This window comes from Theropithecus gelada, chromosome 9, assembly GCF_003255815.1.
Source record: "Theropithecus gelada isolate Dixy chromosome 9, Tgel_1.0, whole genome shotgun sequence".
Classification (NCBI taxonomy): Eukaryota; Metazoa; Chordata; class Mammalia; order Primates; family Cercopithecidae; genus Theropithecus; species Theropithecus gelada.
Window position 1 is genome coordinate 80,178,295 of NC_037677.1, and position 27,686 is coordinate 80,205,980.

General features: G+C 35.4%; 1 protein-coding gene across 16 annotated transcripts in view; it reads left to right on the top strand.

The window, feature by feature from the left end:
* PCDH15 (protocadherin related 15) overlaps positions 1-27,686 on the top strand; it is a 1,828,063-nt gene that overhangs the window by 1,588,859 nt on the left and 211,518 nt on the right. For all 16 annotated transcript variants that reach the window (XM_025396095.1, XM_025396103.1, XM_025396104.1 and 13 more), the window contains one exon: positions 25,347-25,652. In XM_025396095.1, the coding sequence (XP_025251880.1) occupies positions 25,347-25,652 (306 nt within the window). The remainder of the gene's footprint in view (positions 1-25,346; positions 25,653-27,686) is intronic.

Below are 27,686 nucleotides of genomic sequence, written 5' to 3' on the forward strand. Positions count from 1 at the left end.
ATATACATAAAGTGATTTAAAGATAAATGTACAATTTAGTATATTATTATAAAGTAAACATAAACGTAAGTCCAAATCAGATATAGAATGCATCACCGGAAAATCCTTCTTCATGCTCCTTCTCAGGAACAATTGCTTTCCTCCACCTAGAGTTAACTACTATGTTAATTTCCTGGGATTTTCTTTTGTTGTTGCAGATTTACCATCTAAGTAAGCATTTATAAACATTATAGTTTAGTCTTTTTTCGAAATCTATAAACAGAATTGTAGAGTGTGTGTGCATTAGTATCTGTCTTCTTTCATTCATACTTAACTTTTTACTATTCAGCCACATTCCTACCTGTTTATTCATTTATTTGCTGTTTGTGTCTATGCCACAGTTTATTTTCACATTCTCATATTGATGAGTATTTGAGAGCTCTCCAGTTTGAGGATGTTATCTTCAGTGCTGCTGCGAATATGTTTATATCATTTCTCCTGGCACTCATGTGCCTGAGTTTCTCTATGTTATGAACATGTGTCTATTCAATTTTGCTGGAAATGCAAAATTGTTTTCCACAGTAACTATTTCAAGAATTGTATGTGAGAGTTGGTCATGGTTCCTATCTGTGTGCTTGGTATGTCAATCTTTCTAATTTGAGCCACCTGTTACAGTTTTAGTGATATCACATTATGATCGTGATTAGCATTTTGCTAATGACATTGAGAATCTTTTCATATATTTACTTACTATTTTGAATTTCATCTTTTCCAAAATGCCTATTTGAGTTTCTTATCTATTTATCTATTGGCGTGCCAATGTGTTTTCTTCTTGAATGTTCTTTTTTATCTGTGGGAGTTCTTTGTTTATTGTAGAAATGAGCCCCTTTTGTTATATGTGTTTCAAACATTTCTCCCATTCTGGAGCTTCCGTTTCAATTCCTGCAAGGTATCTTTTGACACATAGATTTCAATTTTAAGATTATCAAATTTATCCATCATTTTGTAAGTGTTAGTATTCTCTTGGCCTTGCTTAAAAAATAGCCTACTTCCTCAGGTCATGAAGGACCTGCTTTTTAAAGATTTATTGTTTTGTTATTTGTAATAGGTTTATCATCTGAAATGATTTTTGTGTATGGAGTGGGGTAGGAGTATAATTTGTTTTCTTCTATATAAATATATATTTTTTCCCATTGACTCGCAATACATATTATCATAAATCCCATATACATGTGTGTGAGGGTTTGTTTCTGGGTTCTCTATTCTATTGTATTGGTTTATTAGTCTAGTCTTGCAGCAATAGCACACTGTCTCAATTACAGTGATTTTACACATAGTCTTGATACCTAGTAGAGCAAGCTCTCTCATCTTTTTCATCAAGTTTTAGCTATTTTCATAGGTGTAGTGACCTCTTTCTGTACTTTGTGATTTGTTGGCATAAAGTGTGAATAATTTCTACTGATTAACCATAAATATTGGTTTAATGGGACCCTTACTATGTCGTCTCAGTGAAAACATCACCTCAGTCTTCAGAAAACTAGGATCTCTAGTGCAGCAGAGCCTAGCTTTGCAAGGACAAAAGTATGCCTTTCCCAAATGGGTTAGACAAGATGATGATGAGAGAGGCCATTCCAACCCTGAACCCTTGATTTGTCATTTCCATCTAGCCTTTTTATCAAGAAAAATGTACCATACAATGGTAATTCCTTCTGCGGCCCTAAAAAACTTCTTTCCCAAATTTGTCCTTAGTTGTATCTTTAGGAGGCTTTTCCAGCATTCTACTAGGTCAGCAGTTCTGGGTGGTACTATATATTTGCGCCAACAGATCCAGTGGTCCTATGCATATGATTGCACCTAACTTTGCCATGACATGAACTTCTTGGTTGGAATTGATGTTATGTGGAATTTTCTGGACAAAGTCAGAATAGTCAATGCCCGCAGCTATTAATATTGGCCAAATCACTGCAGGAATAAAAAAGCAACTCATACTTCAAATATGTATTAATCACAGGAAAGAACACAAGATGAGGCTTTAGTTTACTTGATTTTAATGTTTTTAGATTATATAAATCCAGCAATAGCCTTCTTGGCTGCCTTTCTGTCTTTGCTTTGGGAACACCATGGTTGGTTAGCCATCCCCATAGATCTTTGCACTTTATAGCAGCTTATGTGACATTGTTTTTTGCTGATTGCTATGATACATTTCATCCATCTGCCTCTGATATTTGAGTATTTCCAGCTGGATTCTGAAGCCAGAATTCTTCCACTCACATTGACACTAAGGAATACAAGTTTCATAGCAACGTTCACTACCCTCTGACCTGGTGAGGAGAGCCATCACTGAACTTCTTGATGATATCAGAGCACCTCTTGTTGCACCTTTCTATATTGCTTCAGAATTGGGAGTGTTACTTAGGCCGTCCTGAGGGACAGAACTAATAGATGGTTTCTCTGGTCATACATAAGAAATCCATGCTAAAATGCTCACTTCTTTGTGCCTTTAACTTCAAATCCCTGTCCAAGCATTTTCACTACCTAAACCTTGTTTATTATAGGTCACTGTTTTTTACAAGCTTTGGGGAATAATCCAGCAGTACCTTAGAATCAACTCCAGGTGTCCTGGCCACAATTATGACAAAGTATCTCCATACCACTAAACTCCTGTTAAGATGTATTTTTCTCCCTTCAACACCTTCCAGCATAATCAAGATCTATTCTCAGTCATGTCCTCCTGGTGCTGCCAATACCTTTAAGGCATATCCTGCTGTTCTTTTTGGTGAATAATCCTTTTCTACTCATAGCAGGAACAGTTAGAACATGCTACAACTTGACTTTAGTTATTGGTACAAAAACAATGCAGGGATGTAGGTACAGAGGACATCTATCATCTTGCTTACAAGATGGTAAGGTATCTAATTCAGATGAAGTCATTACCTGATCTCCAGGTGAGGGATACTGTTCTCATCTAAAAATGAAAAGAAAGTGAAGTTTTCAGTCTAGAAGTTCCAGAGAATCAGTATGTTTTTTTGAAGTGTTTCTAAACACATGTGCCCAGACCAGCTCTCCTTCCCTGCCAGTACTGGTGTGGAAGACTTGTCAGGGAGTTGATTGCATCTTTCTTTGTAATTATGTCTTGAGACCAGGGGTGGTGGCTCACCTGTAATCTCACCACTTTGGGAGGCTGAGGCAGGTGGATTTCTTGAGCCCAAGAGTTTGAGACCAGCCTGAGCAACATGGCAAATCTCTGTCTGTACAAAAAAATACACAAATTAGCCAGGCGTGTTGGTGCATACCTGTAGTCCCAGCTACTCAGGAGGTGAGAGGATCACCTGAGCTAGGAAAGTCAAGGCTGCAGTGAGCTGTGGTTGTGCCACTGCACTCCAGCCTGGGAAATGAGAATGAGGCCCTGTCTCAAAAAACAAAACAAACAACAACAACAAAAAAAAAAAAAAAAAAAGAAGAAGAAGAAGAAAAAAAGAAAAGAAAGAGAAAAAGAGAGAGAGAGAGAGCAGACTGTAATTACGTCTTGAGCATGATTTTGAGTACAGTCTGTCATTGTCTGTGGATATGAAGCTTCTTTAAATGTGCTAATAGAGGTCTTTGGCTTTTACTCTTTACCTCTGAATTGATATTGCTGGTTCTGAGCTTCATTTTTTTCCAATACCTTTATTATATTTAGCAACCAATCAACTCTGTAAGTTTTATGAATTAATGTTCACCTGTAAATCTGAAATTATACAGATATGGCATTAAACCAGGCTCCCCATTCCCCCATATACCATATCAGTTCATCTCAGGTGAAGGCTTCAAATGAATCATGACTTACTCTGAATTCTTGTACAGTAGGAATACCATTTAGCCAGCAAATTAGCAAATTCCAAAGTGTCATCTTAAATATCTGCTTCCTAGGACGACTTCTGATTCTTGCATTATCAGTAAATCCCTCTGAAACATATTCCAAAGACAGGTACTCCTCACCTGTTCTAACCCACAATCATTTCTCCCCTAGATTATGTTAATAGTTTCTTTCTTTTTGACCTGTGCTACCGTCTTACAGTCAATTTCTGCACTACAGCAACAGTGATATTTTAAAAATGCAAATTAGATGACACCATTATACCACTCAGACCTTTCAGTGGATGCTCATTATATCAGAACAGAATCCAAACTCCTTTTTTGTAGCCTTCATATCTCCACATGACTTGGCTCCGCCTGCTGTCTCCAACATCATTTCCATCACTCCACTCCAGTCACACTGGGCTTCTTGATGTTCTTGAACACAGCTACCCTTACCAAACCTTCAAATGGATTTTGTACTTGTTGTTACCTCTGCCTGGAGCACTCTTTCTGTAACTCTCTGTGTGATTTACTCTTCCGTTCAAAAAGACATCTTTTGCAAGGATGACTTCACTGAGTACCCCATTTCAATACCACTCTCCATGTCCTCCAGAAACAAGTATACCCCCTTTCCCTTTACCAGCATTAAATTTTCTTTACAACATTTTTGACTGCCTAGAAATATAGTATATACCTATTTAGGTTGTCTGCATTCAAATTCTAGCTGCATCACTTAGTAACTATTGACTTGGGCAAATGATCTAATCTGTATGAAACTCAGTTTCCTCAGCTATGAAATGGAGAGAGTAGTCCTAGTTAGTAGGATTCCCTAAAACTTAAAAGAGAAAATTTCCATCACCCAAGACGTTACAAAAATGTCTGGCAATATTGCACCCATGGCAAATTGTTATAGAAAGCTGCTTCATGCCATCAGAGCCTCCCTAGTTTGACATTCAACTTGAGAAAGATTATTTGGTCATCCCTGAATCTAAGTTATTAAGCCATCATATAGAAAACATTTTTTTGTCTTAATTACTAAAAATAATCTCAATAATGTTGCTAACATCAAATAATCTCAAGAATGTTATTAACATCAAGAGGTACTGTATCTATTGTCATTTCCTGTATTTACAAATATTGTTAACTAATGGGAAAAAAATGTAATCATTTTGTCATGACTTGTATTTAATACAAGTAATGTGAAAGTCACCATTGGGATTCCAAACTTCTTGACAGTGTGAAAGCTAAAGTTTAAGAGTTATGGATGCAGTTGAATGTCATTTTCTTTTTGAACCCACAATATTGGATTTAAGTACCTATATTTATGTGCCCTCATACTTTACTTTTTCATAATTCCCATTAAAATATGAAGTTGTTTATTTTCATAACTTAATTTTTTGGTTGACATTTGTCTTTCCCATTAGAATGTAATTTTCAGGAGGCTGGGTTAAAAGTCCTGCTGTATGCTCTTATTGTGCAATGCATATTTACTTCATTACTTAAGGTTATCACTGTAATACTTTTTAAAAGGCAATTATTGTTTAATATCTACTTTTTCACCTTGGTTCAAGTGACATAAGATCAAAGAACACATTACTCTTGTCCTTAATTAGAGACTCAGCACTGAAAATGTTGTTCAATATAAAGTCAAAAATAAATGTGGGTGAATAAATGAATGAACTGATGCATGAAAGCATGTATGGTTGAGTTAAATCAAACTTATAGCATAATTATTTTGTAATGTTATGAACTGATGTATTTGGGAAAAGCAATACTAAGTTTTAAATTTAGTTAACATTTACTGAGAGGCAAATTCAGTGCTACACTAAAGCATTAATGTGAGCAAGGCACATTTTCTGCCCTTTAGAACTTACAATAGATAGTGGAGGTATAAATGCAAATAATTACGTACAATGCAATGCGAATATGTTGAGACTGGCATGTAGAAAGTGTTATAGGATAACAGAAAAGTGAATTAATTAAGTTTAACTTAGCATAAAAATAGTTATATATGTATATATATTTATATTTATCTTTATTTGGTATTGTTTAATGAAAAACCAACCAACTGTTCTATGCCTACACAATCACGTTTTAGAAAAGTACTCCATTGATAAAATGTTTTGTTTGTTTGTTTTTTATTTGCATATTTTCTTGAAAAGCAAAAGGAATTCCCTGTGTCTTTATCCTTTCAGTGCTTATTCTACCTTATTTATACTCAAGCCCAGGCTTACTTGCTTGCTCTTCCCTCCCTCCCTCCCTCCCTTCCTTCCTTCCTTCCTTCCTTCCTTCCTTCCTTCCTTCCTTCCTTCCTTCCTTCCTTCCTTCCTTCCTTCCTTCCTTCCTTCCTTGTCTTTCTCTCTCTCCCTCTCTCTCTCTCTTCTTTCATTCCTTCATTCTATCCTGCCTGCTTTCTTGCTTTCCTTCTTGCTTTTTTTAGACAGTGCCACATGCTATCTAACCGGCATGTGGCACTACATTGGCATCTGCATTCAACATCCGACTTTTTTGCTTGCTTTTTTCTTTTTTAATTTAGTGTGTTAAGCACAGATTTTCTAGTTTCAAACAATGTTTAATATTAAGCGTACACCTCTACTTCAAGACTTCTTTAAATAGATTTTTTTTTCCTATTTCAAATCGTGTGAGATCCAAAAAGGCATTTTTAAAAGTTACCTGCAACCACATAATATTGATGAAGTTTTAGAGCAAATAATTGCATCAAAATCTTCATGTATTGGCATGCTCATCATTTATGAAGATTGCCATTACATGTAGACACACATATATGCTAAGTGTGGGAAATTGACATTTTCATAGAGAATTCAAAAAATAAAATTTGTAGTGTGACACTCTAATGGTAATGTTTTTTCATCATGTCTCTGAAAGTTATGGTGCACACTGACACGCCATGCTTTTGTAAAATATTTCTAAACAAGTACCCATTATTTTAAATATATATATATATATATTTTTTATATATATATCTCCACACATACATAATTGTGTCTAACTGGCATGTGGCACTACATCAGCATCTGCATTCAACATCCAACTTCATTCACAGAACACATATAGTAACTGAATATAGCTATATTAGTCCATTTTCATGCTGCTGATAGAGACATACCTGAGACAGGGTAATTTATAGAGAAAAAGAGGTTTATCAGACTCACAGTTCCACATGGCTGGGGAGACCTCACAATCATGGCAGAAAGTGAAAGGCATGTCTTACATGGCAGCAGGCAAGAGAGCATGAGATCCAAGCAAAGGGAAAACCTCTTATAAAACCATCAGACCTCATGATACTTATTCACTACCAAGAGAACAGTATGGGAGAAACCGCCCCCGTGATTCAATTATCTCCCACCAGGTCCCACCCACAACACATGGGAATTAGGGGAGCTACAATTCAAAATAAGATTTGTGTGAGAACACAGCCAAATCATCTCAATAGCAAAGATGGCATCATTTGTCATATTTTAGTTTTACATTTTAAAGAACTAATTATGACTTTTTAAGAGTAATTAAGTAAATAGTGTTAGGAAACATAGTGTATGTTTTGTATAGTGCATGATTTACATGACTAAGTAACAAAATAACTCATTAATGAATGAGTGCAATGGATATATATGTTGTCCTTTTCTTCCCCCACCCACCACCCTCACATAGAATATTGGGATGTGAAGAGATTGTAGGAAAACAGACATAGTAGGAAGCAAATATATTTTCTTTTTCATTTCTCTTTATGTTGCAATGATAAATTCTTCAGCAGGTTTGAGAACTAATTGCAATAGATGCAGTAAAGAAGGATGTAAGAATGCCAGAAATAGAGGCAACAGAGTCCCAAAAGCTCAAGTGGCATACATTCCCTTGAGAACCTAGGAGGGAGTAGAGTTTTCCTCAATTTTAGCAGCAGGAGAATGATAAAGATAAGTAGAGATGTTGGATGGTTTATAGATTTATTTTGAAATGAACATCTGCATGTTTCAAAATAATTAGTGGAATTCACAGCTCTGGCCACACTATATACTGTAATTCTCATGACTTCATGGTATGCCTTTCATGAGTTATCTGAAGTATGTTTTTCCTTCTGATAGATCTCATGTCAGACTAGCCTGCCACAGAGTAAGGGAGACATTGAGGGAACCCACTGACAATTCTCTGAAACTTCGGTTTTTATTTTTCTAATCAAATATATGTAAAGTCTGAGTTTCTATGTAATGATAATCTTCAAGTGTGTATTTGTATGATATGCCCCTTAATCCCCATCATGAAAATAATTCAGAGTGAATTCTAAATTATGTCCAGCTCATCTTTCTATCTCTGTACTCCAATCTATCATGCAGCTAGAATAATTAATAATGCTACACTAGTTATAGCAGCATCTCCCACCTGCACAAAAATTACAAACAGATGGCACATTCATACTCTAAATTCAAATCCATATACTCTTATTTGCTAGCTAAAGGAAACTGAACTTAATTTTTGTTTTTCTGAAATATTCTTGGCTGTAAAATATGGGCAATAATAACTGCCTTTTTGGGTGTTTATAAGAACTAAAAGAAAAAAATCTAAAGCTCATCATATTTAAGACTTCTGTTTCTACTTGGGAAACAAATTCAACAGGAAAATATGAATTATATCTCTGGGTACAGGGGTGGAAAATGACAAATATTAGTTTGGATCAAAAAAACAAACCCTAGATTTTTTCAACTTTGAGGTAATAATGTAGCTGGCTGTATCATTTGAAAACAATGAATGATATTGTGATAATTTAATATATGTGTATATGTATTTAAAATGTGCTATATTCTGTTAAGCAAGGAGTTTATACTCTAAGAAAAAAATCCAATCCAATATATAGGCTTGTTATAAGACTATGTGCCACGCAGATCTCCCTTGAAGGTAGAGCTTAATGTTTTGGCTTTTTGGAGTGATGTAGGGATGAAGGAGTAAAGAGGGATGTACAGTTGCTAGCCACTTTAGAAATGACCTTATCTACAGAAGGCCGTCTTGCACATAGTCACATCAATTTCAGTGTAGCGCATATACTGACTGATGCCTGAGTGTAAACCCCTGGACATTTTACCCCAGCTCAGAAAAACTGCAACATGCAATTACGATTCTGCACCTCCTTCCTTGGGTTGGCCAAAGCTGTAGTTGACTCTGTATAGTAGTTTGACTTTCTCCCTGAATCCAATTCTGCTCTTGTCCTTTGCCCTCCAAAAATGTTGACCCCCAAACCATACCCCAATAAAACTCTTGCAGCTAATCTCTGTCGCCCGTCGTCTGCTTGCCAGAGAACCCACATGCAAACACCTTTATACAGTGTAGCTTTTTCTTCAAGTCATACAAGAATCAAAGATGAGAGGCTCTTTTCTAAAATCTAAGTGCAGTCTGCAAAATAAATAAATCAGACAGTATTTCTTTGGCTTGCTTTCCAACTATTTAGTTTATGATAGCTCAGAAGAATTAGTTCATTGGTATTACTGAAACCAAGCTCTGGAAATATTCCCTATGTGTGTCATAATTCAAAACGTGGATATATAGCAAATACAGCCTCTTTTTCACTGTCTTATTCCTTCTGTGTGAACATTTTTATGAGGAGCTCCTCTGAGCCCAGTCTTTTCTAATGGTTTTATGACTTCTCAGTATCATACTCATCCAACTCTGCACAGACAGATTTCTGTCAAAAGCAATCAGTCTTTATGAAAGTAGCAGGAGTAATGTTTCCTCTGGGCAAACCAAATCAAAGTGGTTCGCACTTGTCATGTTAGATGTAACTTCAGTCTCCATTTAGACTCCTCCGACTTTAAGTTTGAAATAAGTCAATAACTTCCTTCTTTATTACCTGCAAAGATTCTTGGTAGATAGATTATAGAGTTTCTGTTTCTCAAAGCAATACACTTGTTTTAATACAAGCATATTTCAGACATAGCGTGAGTTCTCTTCCAGGTCACAATAATACAGCAAATGTTGCAACAAAGCGAGTCACATAGGGTTTTAGGTTTCCCAGTGCATATAAATGTTATTTTTACACTATACTATACTCACTCCATTCAGTCTGCAATAGCATTATGTCTGAAAAACAATGTCCATACCTTAATTAAAATATTTTATGGCTAAAATTATACTGGCAATCATCTGAACCTTCAGTAAGTCTTAATCTTTATACTGATAGAGGGTCTTGCCTCACTATCAGTGACTGCTCACTGATTAGGACGGTGGTTGCTGAAGTTGGGATGGCTGTGTCAGTTTCTTAAAATAAGACAACAATGAATTGTGCTTCATTGGATGCTTCTTACTTTCATTAAATTTTTATCTGTAGCTAGTGATGCTGTTTGATAGTATTATAGCCAACAAAGTTTTCTTTTCAAAATTGGAGTCAATCTTCTCAATCCTTGCTGTGAAGTATATAAAATATTCTAAATTATCTGTTGCTATTTCAACAATGTTCACAGCATCTTCATTAGGAGTAGGTTTCATATCAGGAAACCACTTTCTTTGCTCTTCCATAAAAAGCAATTCCTCATCTGTTCAAGTTTATCATAAGATTACAGCAATTCACTCACATCTTCAGACTGCACCTCTAATTCTAGTTCTCACTATGTCTACCACATTTGCAATTCCTTCATCCACTGAAGGCTTAAACCTCTCTTGAACCTCTCAGAGTCATTCATGAAGGAAGAAATCAACTTCTTCCAAGCTTCTATTAATGTGGATATTTTTACCTCCTTCCGTGAATCAAAAATATTGCTATTGGCATCTAGAATGGTGAATCATTTCCAGAAGATTTTTAGTTCACTTTGCCCAGATCCATCAGAGGCATAACTGTCAATGACAGCTATAATCTTATGAAATTTATTTCTTATATAATATGAAGAAAACCTCAACTTTACTCCTTGATCCATGAGCTTTAGAATGGAAGTTGTGTTAACAGGCAAGAAAACAACATTGATCTCCTTATATACCTCCATCAGAACTCTTGAGTGACCAGGTGCATTCTCAATGAGCAGTAATGTTTAGAAAGAAGTCTTTTTTATCCCTGAGCAGTAGGTCTCAACCATGGGCTTAAAATACTCGCTAAACTATGCTGTAAACATAGTTTATGGTTCCATAAACATATGCTGTTATTGAGGCATTGTTATTCCATTTCTTGAGTACAGACAGAGTAAATTTAACAGAATTCTTAAGTGCACAAGGATTTTCAGAATGGTCAATAAACATTGGCTTCAACTTAAAGTCATCAGCTACCTTAGCACCTAACAAGAAAATCAGCCCATCCTTTGAAACCTTGAATCTAGGCATTGACCTCTCCTTTTCAGCCATGGAAGTTCTAGATGGCATCTTCTAATAGAAGACTGTGTTATCTACCTTGGAAATCTGTTTCTTTAGTGTAGCCACCCTCATCAAATATCTTAGCTAGATTTTCTGGATAACTAGCTGCAGCACCTTCTGCATCGGCACTTGCTGCTTCACCTTGCACGTTTATGTTATGGAGATGGCTTTTTTCCCCCTTAAACTTCATGAACCCACTTCTATTAGCTTCAGACTTTTCTTCTGCAGCTTCCTCCCCTCTCTCAAACTCCAGAGAATGGAAGAGAGTTAGGGCCTTGCTCCAGATTAGGCTTTGTCTTAAGGGAATATTGTGGCTAGTTTGATCTATCCAGACCACTCAAACTTTCTTCACATCAGTTCCACATCAGGTTGTTTTACTTTCCTATCATTTGTGTGTGCACTGGAGTAGCACTTTTAATTTATTAAATAACTTTTCCTTTGCATTCACAATGTGGCTAACTGGCACAAGGGGCCAACTTTTTAAGCTTTCTCAGCTTTTGACCTACCTTTCTCACTAAGCTTAATCATTTCTGGCTTTTAATTTCAAATGAGAGACACACAACTCTTCCTTTCACTTAAACACTTAGAGCCCATACATAGTAGGACTATTAATTGGCCTAATTTTAATTTCATTGTGTCTCAGAGAATAGGAAGGCTCAAGGAAAGTGAGGAAGATGGGGAAATGGTCAGTGGATGGAGAAATCAGAACACACACACCATCTCATCTTGGACCATATCTCAAAAAATATACATACATAGAACCTTTATTAATTCAGTTTGCTCTTATATGGTGTGTTCTGTGGCACCCCAATACAATTACAATAATAACTTCAAAGATGACTGATCATAGATCACCATAACAGATCCAGTAGTATTTTAAAAATTTGTTATATTCTGAGAATTACCAAAATGTGCCTCAGAGACATGAAATGAGCACACACTGTTGGAAAAATGGTGCCAATATATTTGCTTAAGGCATCTTTGTCGCAAACCTTCAATTTGTAAAAAATGCAGCATCTGTGAAGCACAATAAGGCTAAGTGCAATGAAACAAAATGTGCCTGTAAACTTACCACTTCTATTTTATTTCAGATTCCAGTTCTCTTATACAGTACCATTTAATTATACTGACTAGACTGCTCCTGTGGAACAGTTACACTCCATAAATAACATGTCATTGAAAACATTCCATTATTCTCAGGAGAATTTCTGCTTGGCCAATCGATATTAAAATATTCTTCTTATTTCCTACATGCTAACAATTAACAAAGGAATGGCATCCAAATGAAGTTTCCTATACCTTTTAATCTCCAATCTGGCTTATTTTCTCTTACCAGAAAAAACAAAAAGGATGCTAATAAAATATCTGAGCCTTTTATATATCTATAACTTCTAAAAATATGTGTATATAATTAATATTAAGGTAAGCAGCAGTACTGTTTACACCACAATTAAAGGAAACAAACTGACAGCACTTTGCATAAAGCCTGCTGCTGAGGAACAATTCTAAAATAGTTTCCTACTATTTACATAGTAGCACACAGGAAGGTACTAGGAAAGTATATCTGAAGGAAGGCAGCTGGAAAAGGAAGAACGCAGCAGAATCTGAGTCCATAACTTCTAATTCAAAAGGCAATTTCGCATTGTATATGTCTCAGCTCTTTTTCTCTACAAATGAATGCAGTCCCAGGGAGTAAATACAGAACAATAAGTTGTTTCTTCCAATTAATTCTGTTTTCCTAATTTGAATTACTATGTTGGACAAGACAGTAGAAAACATGATCCTCAGTTACTTCAGTGAATTTTTGTCAGCAAAATGAATATATAACATACTTTTTTTATCCTTTAAGTTCTAGGGTACATGTGCATAATGTGCAGGTTTGTTGCATATGTATACATGTGCCATGTTGGTGTGCTGCACCCATTAACTTGTCATTTACATTAGTAAATGCTATCTCTCCCCCCCTCTCCCCACCCCACAACAGGCCCCAGTGTATGATGTTCCCCTTCCTGTGTCCAGGTGTTCTCATTGTTCAATTCCCACCTAGGAGTGAGAACATGCGGTGTTTGGTTTTCTGTTCTTGCGATAGTTTGCTGAGAGTGATGGTTTCCAGCTGCATCCATGCCACTACAAAGGACATGAACTCATCCTTTTTTATGTCTGTGTAGTATTTCGTGGTGTATATGTGCCACATTTTCTTAATACAGTCTGTCATTGATGGACATTTGGGTTGGTTCCGAATTTTTGCTACTGTGAATAGTGCCGCAATAAACATATGTGTGCATGTGTCTTTATAGCAGTATGATTTATAATCCTTTGGGTATATACCCAGTAATGGGATGGCTGGGTCAAATGGTATTTCTAGTTTCAGATCCTTGAGGAATCGCCACACTGTCTTCCACAATGGTTGAACTAGTTTACAGTCCCACCAACAGTGTAAAAGTGTTCCTATTTCTCCACATCCTCTCCAGCACCTGTTGTTTCCTGACTTTTTAATGATCGCCATTCTAACTGGTGTGAGATGGTATCTCATTGTGGTTTTGATTTGCATTTCTCTGATGGCTAGTGATGATGAGCATTTTTTCCAGTGTCTGTTGGCTGCATGAATATCTTCTTTTGAGAAGTGTCTGTTCATATCCTTCGCCCACTTTTTGATGGGGTTGTTTGTTTCTTTCTTGGAAATTTGAGTTCTTTGCAGAATCTGAATATTAGCCCTTTGTCAGATGAGTAGATTGCAAAAATTTTCTCCCATTCTGTAGGTTGCCTGTTCACTCTGATGGTAGTTTCTTTTGCTGTGCAGAAGCTCTTTAGTTTAATTAGATCCCATTTGTCAATTTTGGCTTTTGTTGCCGTTGCTTTTGGTGTTTTAGACATGAAGTCCTTGTCCATGCCTATGACCTGAATGATATTGCCTAGGTTTTCTTCTAGGGTTTTTATTGCTTTAGTTCTAACATTTAAGTCTTGAATCCATCTTGAATTAATTTTTGTATAAGGTGTAAGGAAGGGATCCAAAACATATGGCTAGCCAGTTTTCCCAGCACCATTTATTAGATAGGAAATCCTTTCCCCATTTCTTGTTTTTGTCAGGTTTGTCAAAGATCAGATGGTTGTAGATGTGTGGTATTATTTCTGAGGGCTCTGTTCTGTTCCATTGGTCTATATCTCTGTTTTGGTACCAGTACCATGCTGTGTTGGTTACTGTAGCCTTGTAGTGTAGTTTGAAGTCAGGTAGCTTGATGCCTCCAGCTTTGTTCTTTTGGCTTAGGATTGTCTTGGTAATGTGGGCTCTTTTTTGGTTCCATATGAACTTTAAAGTATTTTTTTCCAATTCTGTGAAGAAAGTCATTGGTAGCTTGATGGGGATGGCATTGAATCTATAAATTACATTGGGCGGGATGACCATTTTCACGATATTGATTCTTCCTATCCATGAGCATGGAATGTTCTTCCATTTGTTTGTGTCCTCTTTTATTTCATTGAGCAGTGGTTTGTAGTTCTCCCTGAAGAGATTCTTCACATCCCTTGTAAGTTGGATTCCTAGGTATTTTATTCTATTTAAAGCAATTGTGAATGGGAGTTCACTCATGATTTGGTTCTCTGTTTGTCTGTTATTGGTGTATAAGAATACTTGTGGTTTTGCACATTGATTTTGTATCCTGAGACTTTGCTGAAGTTGCTTATCAGCTTAAGGAGATTTTGAGCTGAGATGATGGGGTTACAATCACGTCATACAATCATGTCATCTGCAAACAGGGCCAATTTGACTTCCTCTTTTCCTGATTGAATACCCTTTATTTCTTTCTCCTGCCTGATTGCACTGTCCAGAACTTCCAACACTATGTTGAATAGGACTGGTGAGAAAAGGCATCCTTGTCTTGTGCCGGTTTTCAAGGGGAATGCTTCCAACTTTTGCTTAAGTTGCTTAGCAGCTTAAGGAGATTTTGAACTGAGATGATGGGGTTTTCTAAATATATAATTATATCATCTGCAAAGAGGGACAATTTGACTTCCTCTTTTCCTAATTGAATACCGTTTATTTGTTTCTCTGCCTGATTGCCCATCAGTACCGAATTTTTTGAGACTTTTTAGCATGAAGGGCTGTTGAATTTTGTCAAAGGCCTTTTCTGCACCAATAATATTGAGATAATCATGTGGTTTTTGTCTTTGGTTCTGTTTATATGCTGGATTATGTTTATTGATTTGCATATGTTGAACCAGCCTTGCATCCCAGGGATGAAGCCTACTTAATCATGGTGGATAAGCATTTTGATGTGCTGCTGCATTTGGTTTGCCAGTATTTTATTGAGGATTTTTGCATCGATGTACATCAGGGATATTGTTCTAAAATTCTCTTTTTTGTGTGTGTGTCTCTGCCGGGCTTTGGTATCAGGATGATGTTGGCCTCATAAAATGAGTTAGGGAGGATTCCCTCTTTTTCTATTGATTGGAATAGTTTCAAAAGGAATGGTACCAGCTCCTCCTTGTACCTCTGGTAGAATTCAGTTGTGAAACCCTCTGGTCCTGGACTTTTTTTGGTTGATAGTCTATTAATTATTGCTCAATTTCAGAGCCCGTTATTGGTCTATTCAGGAATTCAATTTCTTCCTGGTTTAGTATTGGGAGAGTGTATGTGTCCAGGAATTTATCCATTTCTTCTAAATTTTCTAGTTTATTTGCGTAGAGGTGTTTATAGTATTCTCTGATGGTAGTTTGTATTTCTGTGGGGTCGATGGTGATATCCCCTTTATCATTTTTTATTGCATCTATTTTGTTCTTCTCTCTTTTCTTCTCTATTAGTCTTGCTAGCCATCTATCAATTGTGTTGCTCATTTCAAAAAACCAGCTCCTGGATTCATTTATTTTTTGAAGGGTTTTTTTGTGTCTCTATCTCCTTCAGTTCTGCTCTGATCTTAGTTATTTCTTGCCTTCTGCTAGCTTTTGAATGTGTTTGCTCTTGCATCTGTATTTCTTTTAACTGTGATGTTAGGGTGTCAGTTTTAGATCTTGCCTGCTTTCTCTGGTGGGCATTTGGTGCTATAAATTTCCCTCTACACACTGCTTTAAATGTGTCCCAGAGATTCTGGTATGTTGTATCTTTGTTCTCATTGTTTTCAAAGAACATCTTTTTTTCTGCCTTCATTTCGTTATGTACCCAGTAGTCATTCAGGAGTGGGTTGTTCAGTTTTCATGTAGTTGAGTGGTTTTGAGTGAGTTTCTTAATCCTGAGTTCTAGTTTGATTGCACTGTGGTCTAAGAGACAGTTTGTTATAATTTCTGTCCTTTCACATTCTCCGAGGAGTTCTTTACTTCCACCTATGTGGTCAATTTTGGAATAAGTGCGATGTGGTACTGAGAAGAATGTATATTCCGTTTATTTGGGGTGGAGAGTTCTGTAGATGTCTATTAGGTCAGCTTGGTGCAGAGCTGAGTTAAATTCCTGGATATCCTTGTTAACTTTCTGTCTCATTGATTTGTCTAATGTTGACGGTGGGTTGTTAAAGTCTCCCATTATTATTGTGTGGGATACAACATACATGTTTAAATGAACCTATTGGAGACATCCCAGATTAAGGTAAGGAAACGGCTCAAAATTATTATACTAGCTCAAGGAATGAGTGATGATAACATAAAACTGGAACCGATATCTGGCTCTATCCCGGTGATGTTATCAAGGTAGGTAAAACTGTGACAATATGTGTAAAACAGAGAAAATCCTCTTTAATTTTATGATTACTGTTTGGGAAAAACTTGAGCTTATATTCAGCAAATGAAATGATTGATAGTATTGGGAAATTAAGAGATATTTTTTCTCTCATTAAATAGTTATTATATTAGCCAGAGGCACTTTTATTGCTCTTGTTTTACTTACAAATCTGTTAGTCCTTTACTTGAATGTTATCCAGAAAATTTAATTGTATAGAATTTCACAGAGAATCCAATCTGGCTGTCACATTCTTTTCAGTTTCCAGTTATGATTTTGTTTTCTAGAAATGATACAAAAAATGATTTGTGAGACAATGTAATATAACGAAAAGCCCTGTGACAGACAGAAGGACAATGCTTAAGGTGTAGATTACTCTTGACTCTTCAGAGAAATGCATGGGCATGTTTATATTGAACCCAACAGAATACTAGAAAAAAGAAAATTAAAAACTTGGATTAGTATATAGGACCTATAAAAACACGTGATAAGCAAAATGTGACATATTCAATAAGCATAGAGCAGACTATTTAAAATAGTTATTTAAGAAAACAAACCACAATACTCTGTGTTATAACTTGGCAGAAAATATAAGCACAATCAAATAAATAGGAAGACTGGGCTAAGCAGATTATCAAATAAAATGCAATTCATGGAGTTGGTATTTTTCCCTTACTTCAATACTTAAGAAGTGATGAGTATTGAGTACAAGCTCAGAGATAACCTGACGTTGCCCCATATAGTAATATGGGCAAATATTTTAGAAAGTGATGCCACTGTAATGAGTGCTGAAAGAAACAATGCTTATGTGAAAGTGTTTATGGTATATAAGGAAGTTACAGAGGACTCTCTTTTGGCTAGAGCATGCATTTTCAATGGTGGTAGATCGTTCCCAATGTATAATATCAGGTTTTGGGAGACAAAAATTCCTCACTTTTGTTATGTATAAAGCATGGGTAATATACATACATAAATATATCTGTGGAAGTAAAAATTTTAAGAGTTCTATTAGAAAGAAAAAAATCTAAAAATCTTCTTTTGACGGGGGTTGATAATAAAAAAAGAGTTAAGCAATGCTAGAATAGACTGTTAAAAGTTAAACTAATATATTTAATCATACAAAGTAAGTATATATATTACACTTGTTTTAAAACTGACCTACAAATAGATGTCCTTGAAGAATTGTAGGTGACTGATACAGTTTGGCTCTCTGTTCCAACCCAAATCTCATCTCGATCTGTAATCCCCATGTGTTGAGGGAGGGATCTATAATCCCCACGTGTCCAGGGAGGGGTGTGATTGGATAATGGGGGAGGCTTCCCCCATGCTTTTCTTATGACAATGAGTGAGTCCTTACTAGATCTGATGGTTTTATAAGTGATCGGGAGTTCCTTCTTCACTCTTTTCTCTTCTGTCACCATGTGAAGAAGTGCCTGCTTCCCCTTCACCTTCCACCATGATTCTAAGTTTCCTGAGACCTCCCCAGCCATGTGAAACTGTGAATCAATTAAACCTCTTTCATTTATAAATCCCCTAGTTTCTGGGGAGTTTTTTATAGCAGTGTGAAAACTGACTAATACAGTGACAAAATTAAAAACAAGAAAGCAATAAGATGTAACAAAAGGACAAAGTTTAGTAAGTAATCATGTGATCACTTAATTTTTATTTAAAGAACAAAATGTGTCCTATTTTCTTACATTTTATCTAATAAATAGAAAATGTACCTTCTTTTAAGACAAAATTATAAATGCTAATTGGCAATTTTTCTTTCTTCATGTGTTTGGGTGGTTGGGGTGGGAATGATATGTAATTGAAAAATAGAAATAGCTTCAGAAGAAATTTTGGCAGAAATTATTGCATATCTAACTTATGCCAATGCAGAAAGAAAAATAAAACAGGCATTGTATGGTATAAATAAGCCATGCTGGCCTTAGGAATTCTTAATTTCATGTGGGCTATTAAAAAATTACAGAAAAAAAAAGCAATAGGGCATGTGGTAAAGAAACATACAATGAGCTTCAGGAGCATGAAGATGAGGCATTTTGTTTACTCAGATGCTTCTGAGAGAAGTGATACTTGGGCTGAAGAATAATCAGTTTTGGAAATAAGGGGAGGATTTTATGACTGGATAAAGCAGCCATGAAATAGCATTTTTAGTATGGCATAATGCACTTAGATTTAGATGTAGTGCTTAGAATATGTTTGCCCACAGAGAAAAAGATGAGACTGAAGAAGTTGGAGAAGTGGAAGTAAGAAGAGCTTGGAAAACTAAATATAATTTAATATATGATTTTTTTAGCATCACATAAAGAGGTATATACACACTAAACCTATAGTGCAGAATTATCAAATACAAAGCAATGGTGGGGAAATATGGAATGAGTCCTCCCAAGTTTTCAGCATTGTAAGGAATATTTGAAAAAGGGAAAAGACAGCCTTACTATGTAAATACATTTAATGAACGTGAAACAACATTACTTTCTTTGCTGTATGAACATGAACATGACAACAACTCTTTTCCTGAAGCATCGAAGTAATAATCTTCAAGTGTTTACCATTAACATGAGAACTGAATATGTAAAGATTTTTAGTGCAAAGTTTCTTCCTAATGCTTACTTAGTAAGAGGTCTGCAAGCTATGTTGGAACAGCTTAAACTATCTTATTTAATTTGATGCCTTCAGTTCTTTTGCATTAAATAACACCCAACTACAGGAATATCATTTACTTTTATTTGCTTGCTATATATATATATATTTTTTTGTTTTTACTTCTCTGCCGTATTTCCATCCCTGCTCTGATTTTCCATTTCTCATACATTGTACACTCCACAAAACACTTTACAGATTCTTTTCTCTAATAGTGTCTCTTACTATGTAATACATGGATACACTACAGATTTTCAGGCCAATTATTTAATTGCATAACATACATAAATAGCAATAAAAAGTGAGTTTTGCTATGTGCAAAAGGGATCAGAATGCTGGATGGAAAGAAGAGATTTCCCAGATGAAGTAGAACTGAAGCTAGGTTTTGAAGATTTAAGTTGGATTGAGGGAAAATAGAAACAAACAAAAAAAACTCTATCAGGGAAGGTGAGGGAGATCATGGTCATTTCAAGGAAAACCAGGGTAGTACATTGTAAAAGTGTTTCTGATTTATCACTGTCCCATTATGTGAAGGAATGCTATTTCTGCACCCCTTGACATTGGCCTTGTCATGTGGTTTGCCTTGACTGATGAAGCAGCAGTATAGGTGATGTGATGACCTCCAAGCAGAAACATTAAAAGCTGCAGCTTGGCAATCTCATGTCTTTTTAAATTCATGCACCACATGAACTTCGTATTGCAATAGAAGCTGCTCTTTTAGCCTGTCTTCTAAGTAAAGACAGACAGAGTAAACATGGATTTGGAATTCACAATGGGTGCTGTATAGGTGAGAAAGGAACATCAGTGGTAACAAACCACTGACACTTGAGAGTTTCTTGGTAGCTGATTGACACCATAAATATATTCCTTTGACTAAAACATAGAGTTTGTGTCAGAGAGTTAGTTGAGGGACATAAGTGCATAAAGATAGATTAGAACAAGACCAGGTAGAGCCTTGAATGCTAGGATAAAATGTAGCTTATTGTGTATCTTAGAGTAATAGTTGATCCCTTGAAAAATTATTTGTGTTAAATGTGTGTTTTCTAGATTTCTAGGGACTAGTATTTGAAAGTTCAAATACTTAATGAAAAGCTATTCATTCTGGTTATTTTTTAGTGATTTTAACTCAAGTTATGCAAGTCACCTTCTGGTCATTAAGTCTACTTGCCATTGTTCAATAATGATTATGAGGCATTTGTGTGGAGAGTGAAAAAATTTACCTGCATTTTGAGTCTTTCAATTGCTTGTCTCCTTTACACTAATAATCACAGCCCTTGAAATAACTCAGCTTCTTAAAAGAAAAAAAGACAACTATCGTATATCTTTTTGAAGTTAATTGATAATGATTTTAAAAATGTATTTTCACTAGTAATGTCATGAAGGATGCACTGCCCAACCTCCCTGATCAACAGCTTTGATGGTTCCTGCTTCAAAGTGAGAAAGATGTACACGACCTCTTAAATTACCATAAAGGACAAACAAAAGGTAGAGCAAAGCACTCTCTCAGCTTCACACGGGGCCAATTAGGTGCTACACGGTAGTTCACACCTTTATAATAGCTATAACATTTTGGTTTTCTCCTCAAGTTATTTTCTTGGGGCTGATTTTTGTCATATAATTTTCTATCTAAATAATTAATCTAAATGGATATTTGACATATTTTAAATGGAAGTGAGTCATTGTAAATTACACAAGTAATCTACCCAGGGACTTCTCAATGGAAGGAGTGCAAACATCAACCTCTACTTTGAGGTTTTATCCCAATATATTCCACCCATACAGGCATGCTTTTAGGTCTTCTCTATAGTACTGGTAACCCCCAGAGTAGCAATCCCAGTAATGAACTTTCACTTTTATAGATGGAAAGAATTGTGTAACAGACCATTCAAAAAAGATAATGAGAAAAAAAGGGGTGGGGAATGAATTTAGTGTTTAAGAAATATATTTCCCAGCTCCCTTTTCAAGTGGCATGGTATAAAATTGGTTCTCAAAAATTATACAAAAAATCTTTGTTCAATAAATTCCCTTGAACATTGTCTGACTTTTTTTCTTAAGTAATTGTGTGGTTTTCTTTCATATACTCTAACTTTGGTGTTAATCAATAAGGTTTGTGAGTGGTGTTTCTGGAAATTATTCAAAGTTCTGTCCAGGGAGGTCTTTATTTGACTACAGGCTATCAGCCAATTTACCAGCAATATGCATTCACAAGTTAGTAGCCACAAATCAGGCCCCATAGTAACGTGTATATTACAAAAATGTGTTAACCATGGACAGATGATTATAAAGTTGCAGCTATTACTGTTTATTGCTTTGATGTAGTACAAGGGGAAAAGAGATGTGTTATTTTTCTTATTAACAAATTTAATTAACTTTTAATTGATTTCTAGGAAGATATATGTTTTCATTATAGCATCATACACTGAACTGCTTGACTAGATATTAAACATCAATGCAAAGTTCTTGACAGTACTGCTGATAATGAGGGGTTCTATGTTTGGTTATCTTGTTTAACAGCTACATGTTCATCTAGAATAGTAAATAAGTAAAACTGCCTTGCTCAGCCAGCTCATGTTGCTTAACTTACATTCCCTTATTTATGCTCCTTGATTTAATGGGGACATAGGAATAGATAAGGAAATAGCTCTGCATTTTATATTCTATTCCCTTTGTTTCCATTAGATGTGTGTCTCAGTCACCTTACAATTTTTAGAGTAGTTTTCTGGGGGATATTATAGTATTTTATTCCATAAGCAAATATACTTCTTGTCATGGTAGCTATGACTTCAGTGAATTAAGTGGTCATAGATTCAGTCCAAGTGTGTGTGTACTTGACATATCATAATTTATGCCAATTTAAACTGATTATTTAAAATTATGAAACTCTATTGATGAGGATGCCCCATTTAGCATTTACTGTCAGTCTGCTTAATGAATATCTGCTTGGATATTTTCTCTAAAAACCCCTCTCAGGCTGGGTGAGATGGCTCACACCTGTAATCCCAGCACTTTGGGAAGCCAAAGTGGGAGGATAGCTTGAGCCCAGAAGTTCAAGACTGACCTGGGCAACAAGGGGAAACCCTGTCTCTAGTAAAAATACAAAAAATTAGCCAGGCATGTGGACATGTGCTTGTAGTGCCAGCTACTCAGGAGGCTGAGGTGGGAGGATCACTTGAGCCTGGGAGGTAAAGGTTCAGGTGAGCCTAGATCACACCACTGCACCCCAGCATGGGTGACAGAGCAAGACCTGTTTCAAAAAAAAAAAAAGAAATCCCATCATAAAATCATCATAAAATATAGATTGCTATATATTTATATATGGCAGTATACACACACTTGCACATGTGTGTAAACACATATATCAAGGTTAAAGATGCTGAGATGGGGATTCTTTCCTGGATTGTCCAAGGGAGCGTAATGTAATCTTACATGCCCTTAAAAGTGGAGGAGGATACCTGAAGAGTAGGTCAGAAAGATAAAATGGAAAAAGATGGAAGGAGGGATTCAAAGAATGTGAGAGGGGCTTGACCACCATTGCTGGCTTTAAAAATGGAGGAAATGTGTCATGAGCCAAGGAATATGGGGACCTCTAGAAACCGGGATTGGTCGTCACATGACAACCATCAAGGAAGTGGGGATCCCAGTTCTACAAACTCTAGCAACTGAATTCTGTCAACAACCTGAATGAGCAAGGACGTTGCTTCTCCTTAGAGTCTCCAGAAAGAAACATAGCCCTGGTGAGACCATCTTGAATTTCTGACCTATAAAGCTTTAAAATAATGAACTTGTTTTGTGTCAGCTGCTCAATTTGTGATAATTTGCTATGGGAGCAAAAGCAAAACTAATTTAGATATGTTTCCTAGTGGATATATAAACAGCTGGACATGTATAAAACACACAGACACACATACAGCCACATCAGTCAAATTGAGTCATTCTACCATAATAGATACTCAATCATATGAGTCAGTCAAAACAACTTGAACAAGAGTCATTTAAATTTCCAATTGCATAAATGATTAATGTTTTTGATCTTAAGATATTCCATAGACAGAAAAAGTGACTGAGATTTTAAGGGTATTATTGTTATGAAACAAGACATATTTATATTTTGTTATTGGCCTACAATTTTTTCTATTTACTTGATGAGTAATTTCAAGTAAATAGAAAAAAGAGTTCACCCTCTTTTTTTGGTGAAAATGGGAGAAGACAGTGTTTGTTGTTTTCACTAAAATGATCAGCTTGACTGATTTGTCAATAATTCATAAGACAACTTCTAGGCAAAGTATAAAAGTAAAAGAAACTATATCGACAGAAACTATTCAACTCTGTCACAGTATTTTTTCTCTTCAGCTATTTCTGCAATTCTTCTATCTTTTCTCAGAGCTAAACCTCAGAGATATTAAACTCCCAGGGGCAGTTGTGTTTTCATGAGTCAAAGAGACAAATCCTGCTGAAATGCTTGGCATTATGACATACAGGAGCACCGCTGTAAACATGATTTTCACATCTTAGACATTCTTGTTTCAAAGAAGGCACAAACATTCAGCATCCCCATTCTGCATGCTTTACCAGTGCCTGTAAAACTGAATATACAACTGCATATGTGCTCTTAAAACACATCGTATTGCATTCCACGCTTTGTGGACCTGGAGCGATTTTTGTGTCCCTGGCTCATAAGGCAGCCAAGTGTTTTGTTTTCCTTCCTTTCCTGTTGACAGTTTGGGGCATGATTATGTAACATTTTACAGTTTCTAAGATTTATTTCAGTTTCTTTTACATGGAACTTTTCAGAGCAAAATATACAGTAGCTGATAGCGAGATTCATAATTAGTATCACAATTGAGTTTTAGCTAAGATTCCTTCTTATTACATTTCATTAGATGAATATTTACTCAATATTTTCTCATTTTATTTGATGCAAAGTGATTTTACATGACTTCAAATTTTCAGTAAATATGGGTATATTATGGTATCAAACATTCTCACTTATGCAGAGATGTGTTTTCTAATGTTGAAGAAGAGTCCCTTGCAGGTACATTACAGTTACTGTAGTTTTACTCCTATTTGGCTTTTGGAACAGATTTAGTTTCAAATATGTTTCATTTCATCTAACATTCATTAATTCAACAAGCATTTGTTAAGTACTTTTATCTATGAAGTATTGTGTTAAGAAATGGGACACTGAGATATTTGTTTCTTGTGTAACCTTCCATAAGTCACAGTGTTCTCATTCATAAAATGAGATTAATGATATTTACTCATAACGACATCATGAGGATTAAGTCAGGTTATACTTATAAATATTATTTATGATAAATATGATTAATGTTTATTATAATAAAATTATTACATAAATAATAATGGCATAACATAGTAAAATGTTATCTATTATAAACAAACAATGCATAACAATATTATTACTAAACATATATAAACATAAAATGAATATGTAAAGTGAGCAAAAACCTATGTAATCTTAAATTGTCACTCAGTAGATTATGTTAAATGAATTAAAAACAACATTTTTTCTCACTTTAGAATTCAAAACCTATTAAAATCATAAGACATAAAGATTCAGTACTTTTATAATATGAGTTTTCTGTCATAATATAGTATTGTTATTGCTAATGACATTATAAGTTTTTGTTTTGTTAATTTTAAATTAAGAATATTAAATATAATATTTTTCATGTTTTATATTTTGCATTGTATAGTCATTGTCATTTCCTCCTTAACCAAATAATATTTGGTCAGAAAAATGCCATAATTTGTTAAGTATTACCTTCATTTACAGTAGCCCATCAAAACTTATGTGAATTTTCTTGCTTTTCATTTTATTTAATAGGCAACAGACCCCGATGCTGGAATAAATGGTCAAGTGCACTACAGTTTGGGTAACTTTAATAATCTTTTTCGTATCACATCCAATGGGAGCATTTACACAGCAGTGAAGCTTAACAGAGAAGTCAGGGACTACTATGAACTTGTTGTTGTGGCAACAGATGGAGCAGTACACCCTCGTCATTCAACTGTAACCCTGGCCATCAAGGTTTTGGACATTGATGATAATAGTCCTGTGTTCACCAATTCAACGTACACTGTCCTTGTTGAGGAGAATCTGCCAGCTGGGACCACCATCCTTCAAATAGAGGTGTGTGGAAAAAGTATTTATTACACTAATTCTACATTAGGAGGTTTGCTATTAGGGTTTGTTTGCCAAAATTAGCAAGTAAAAATACAACACACCAAGCTGGATTTTAATTTCAGATAAACAATGAGTAATTTTTTATTATTTCTCCAATATTGCATATTGTATTTAGTGTGGCAACCCTACTTTAAAGATACCCCAAAAATTAAAGATAGAAAGGTCTCTTTGTAAGAAATTTTTAAAATACTTTTTAATAGATTTTTTAATTTACAAAAGTAATATTCTGTTTATCCCAACAGTTGACAATACAATAGTTTATGAAACAAAAGTTAATAATCTCCCACATTGTGCCTCCAGAATACTCAGCATTAAATTTATTTCACATTTGTCTTTGTGTTCACACAAATGTCAAAAAAAAAATGTGTGTGTGTGTATGTGTGTGTATATATATATATATTCATTTGTATGGGTTGTACATATATAACATAAATGTGTATACACAGGAAAAACACAGAGTTACATATTGGTTCCCCCTCTATTTTACAGATATCGTTTATACCCATTATTCTGTATTTTTTTCACATTCAATACACAAAAGGCATCTTCTAGTAATCTAACTCTCCTTTTTAATGACATCTCTGTATCAAGCCTCTTTTTTAAGTTTTCAACTATAAATTACAAAAAGTCCTGAACATTTTGATTCACTAGGTTAGGCTGATCCATAAATCTGCATTTTTAAGCAGCCACCTCATTTAATACTGACTCAGTTAGTCTATGAGGTATGTTTTTGGGGGGGGGGAAGGTAGCCAATTTTCCACCTGTAGTCCACAACTTGAATGTTCTTAGCACAGTTTTCCAGACTCTGTATCCCTTCCATAATTGAACTCAGCAATAAACATTAACAAGTCTAAATAAGGCAAATACTGACCAGGGAGAGAACCATCATTCCTTCATCTATTCCACCATTCATCTATCAAATAATTAATTAGTTAATATATTTATTTAACAAACATGTCTTCAGTATGTACAGTATGCAAAGTCTCCTGCCAGTGTCGTTAAATTCATGCTGTCCTAGGGGATCCACAGACTTTGGAGATACAACGGTGAACAAAACAAATCTGCTGCTTTCTTGGAGTTTTCAGGCTAGTTTAGCAATCAGTCAAGAAAATTAGTAGTTAAAACGTAGGTCCTCAGTACAAAGGGCCTAGGTAATAGAGGTGGAGCTCCTAACCTAATCTTAAGACAAAGAGAAACTTATTTCTAAATGGTGAACTGAGGGACAAGTAAGAGCTATTCAAGAGGAAATGGAAGAAAGATTGTTTAAAGTAGTGGAGGAAAAAAAGTCTGGTCAAAATCATGGAAGACGGGAAAGTGTGAGGGGTGAGGGGCTAAAAGTCTAGAAAATGTAGTAACTCTTACCATGTTAAGGATAATGGCGTTGATTGAAAATTGAATTAAAAACCAGAGGATTTTAAGCAGGAAAAATCACATAATAAAATGTATGCTTTAATAGCATCTTTCTGATTGTTAAGTCAATAATTGATTGGAGGAGACTAAGGCTGAGGTTCACATAGGATATTTTGCATTAAAGTATGCACATTAAAACATACTCTGAATCTTCCCCATTTTCATTTTTGCTCCATTTGGTTTTCTGTACCTGAGGTGCATTTGCTAGTCTGTACTGAGTGAAATAGCCATTCTACAAGACTCCCATGAAAACCCATCCTTTCAGCTAAAGGACATTGTTCCCAATTTAGAACATCTTTTAGATTTCATGTCACATTTTTTTCCTTCCTATTTTAGTATTTGTGTCTCATTTCTTCTCTGAGACCATAACCTGTAGGGAAATAATTGTGTCTTGATTCATTTTGGTGCTCTCTACAGCACCTGTGTGTAACTACTACTGAAATGCTAGTTAAATGAAGGGAAGTATAGTAGAGTGATCTCTAGAAATGTATTATAAGATCACTGTGAAAAAGAATTACTACTTACATTTTCTTAGTTTTCTTATAGTACTTTAGCCATCCATTATGTTTA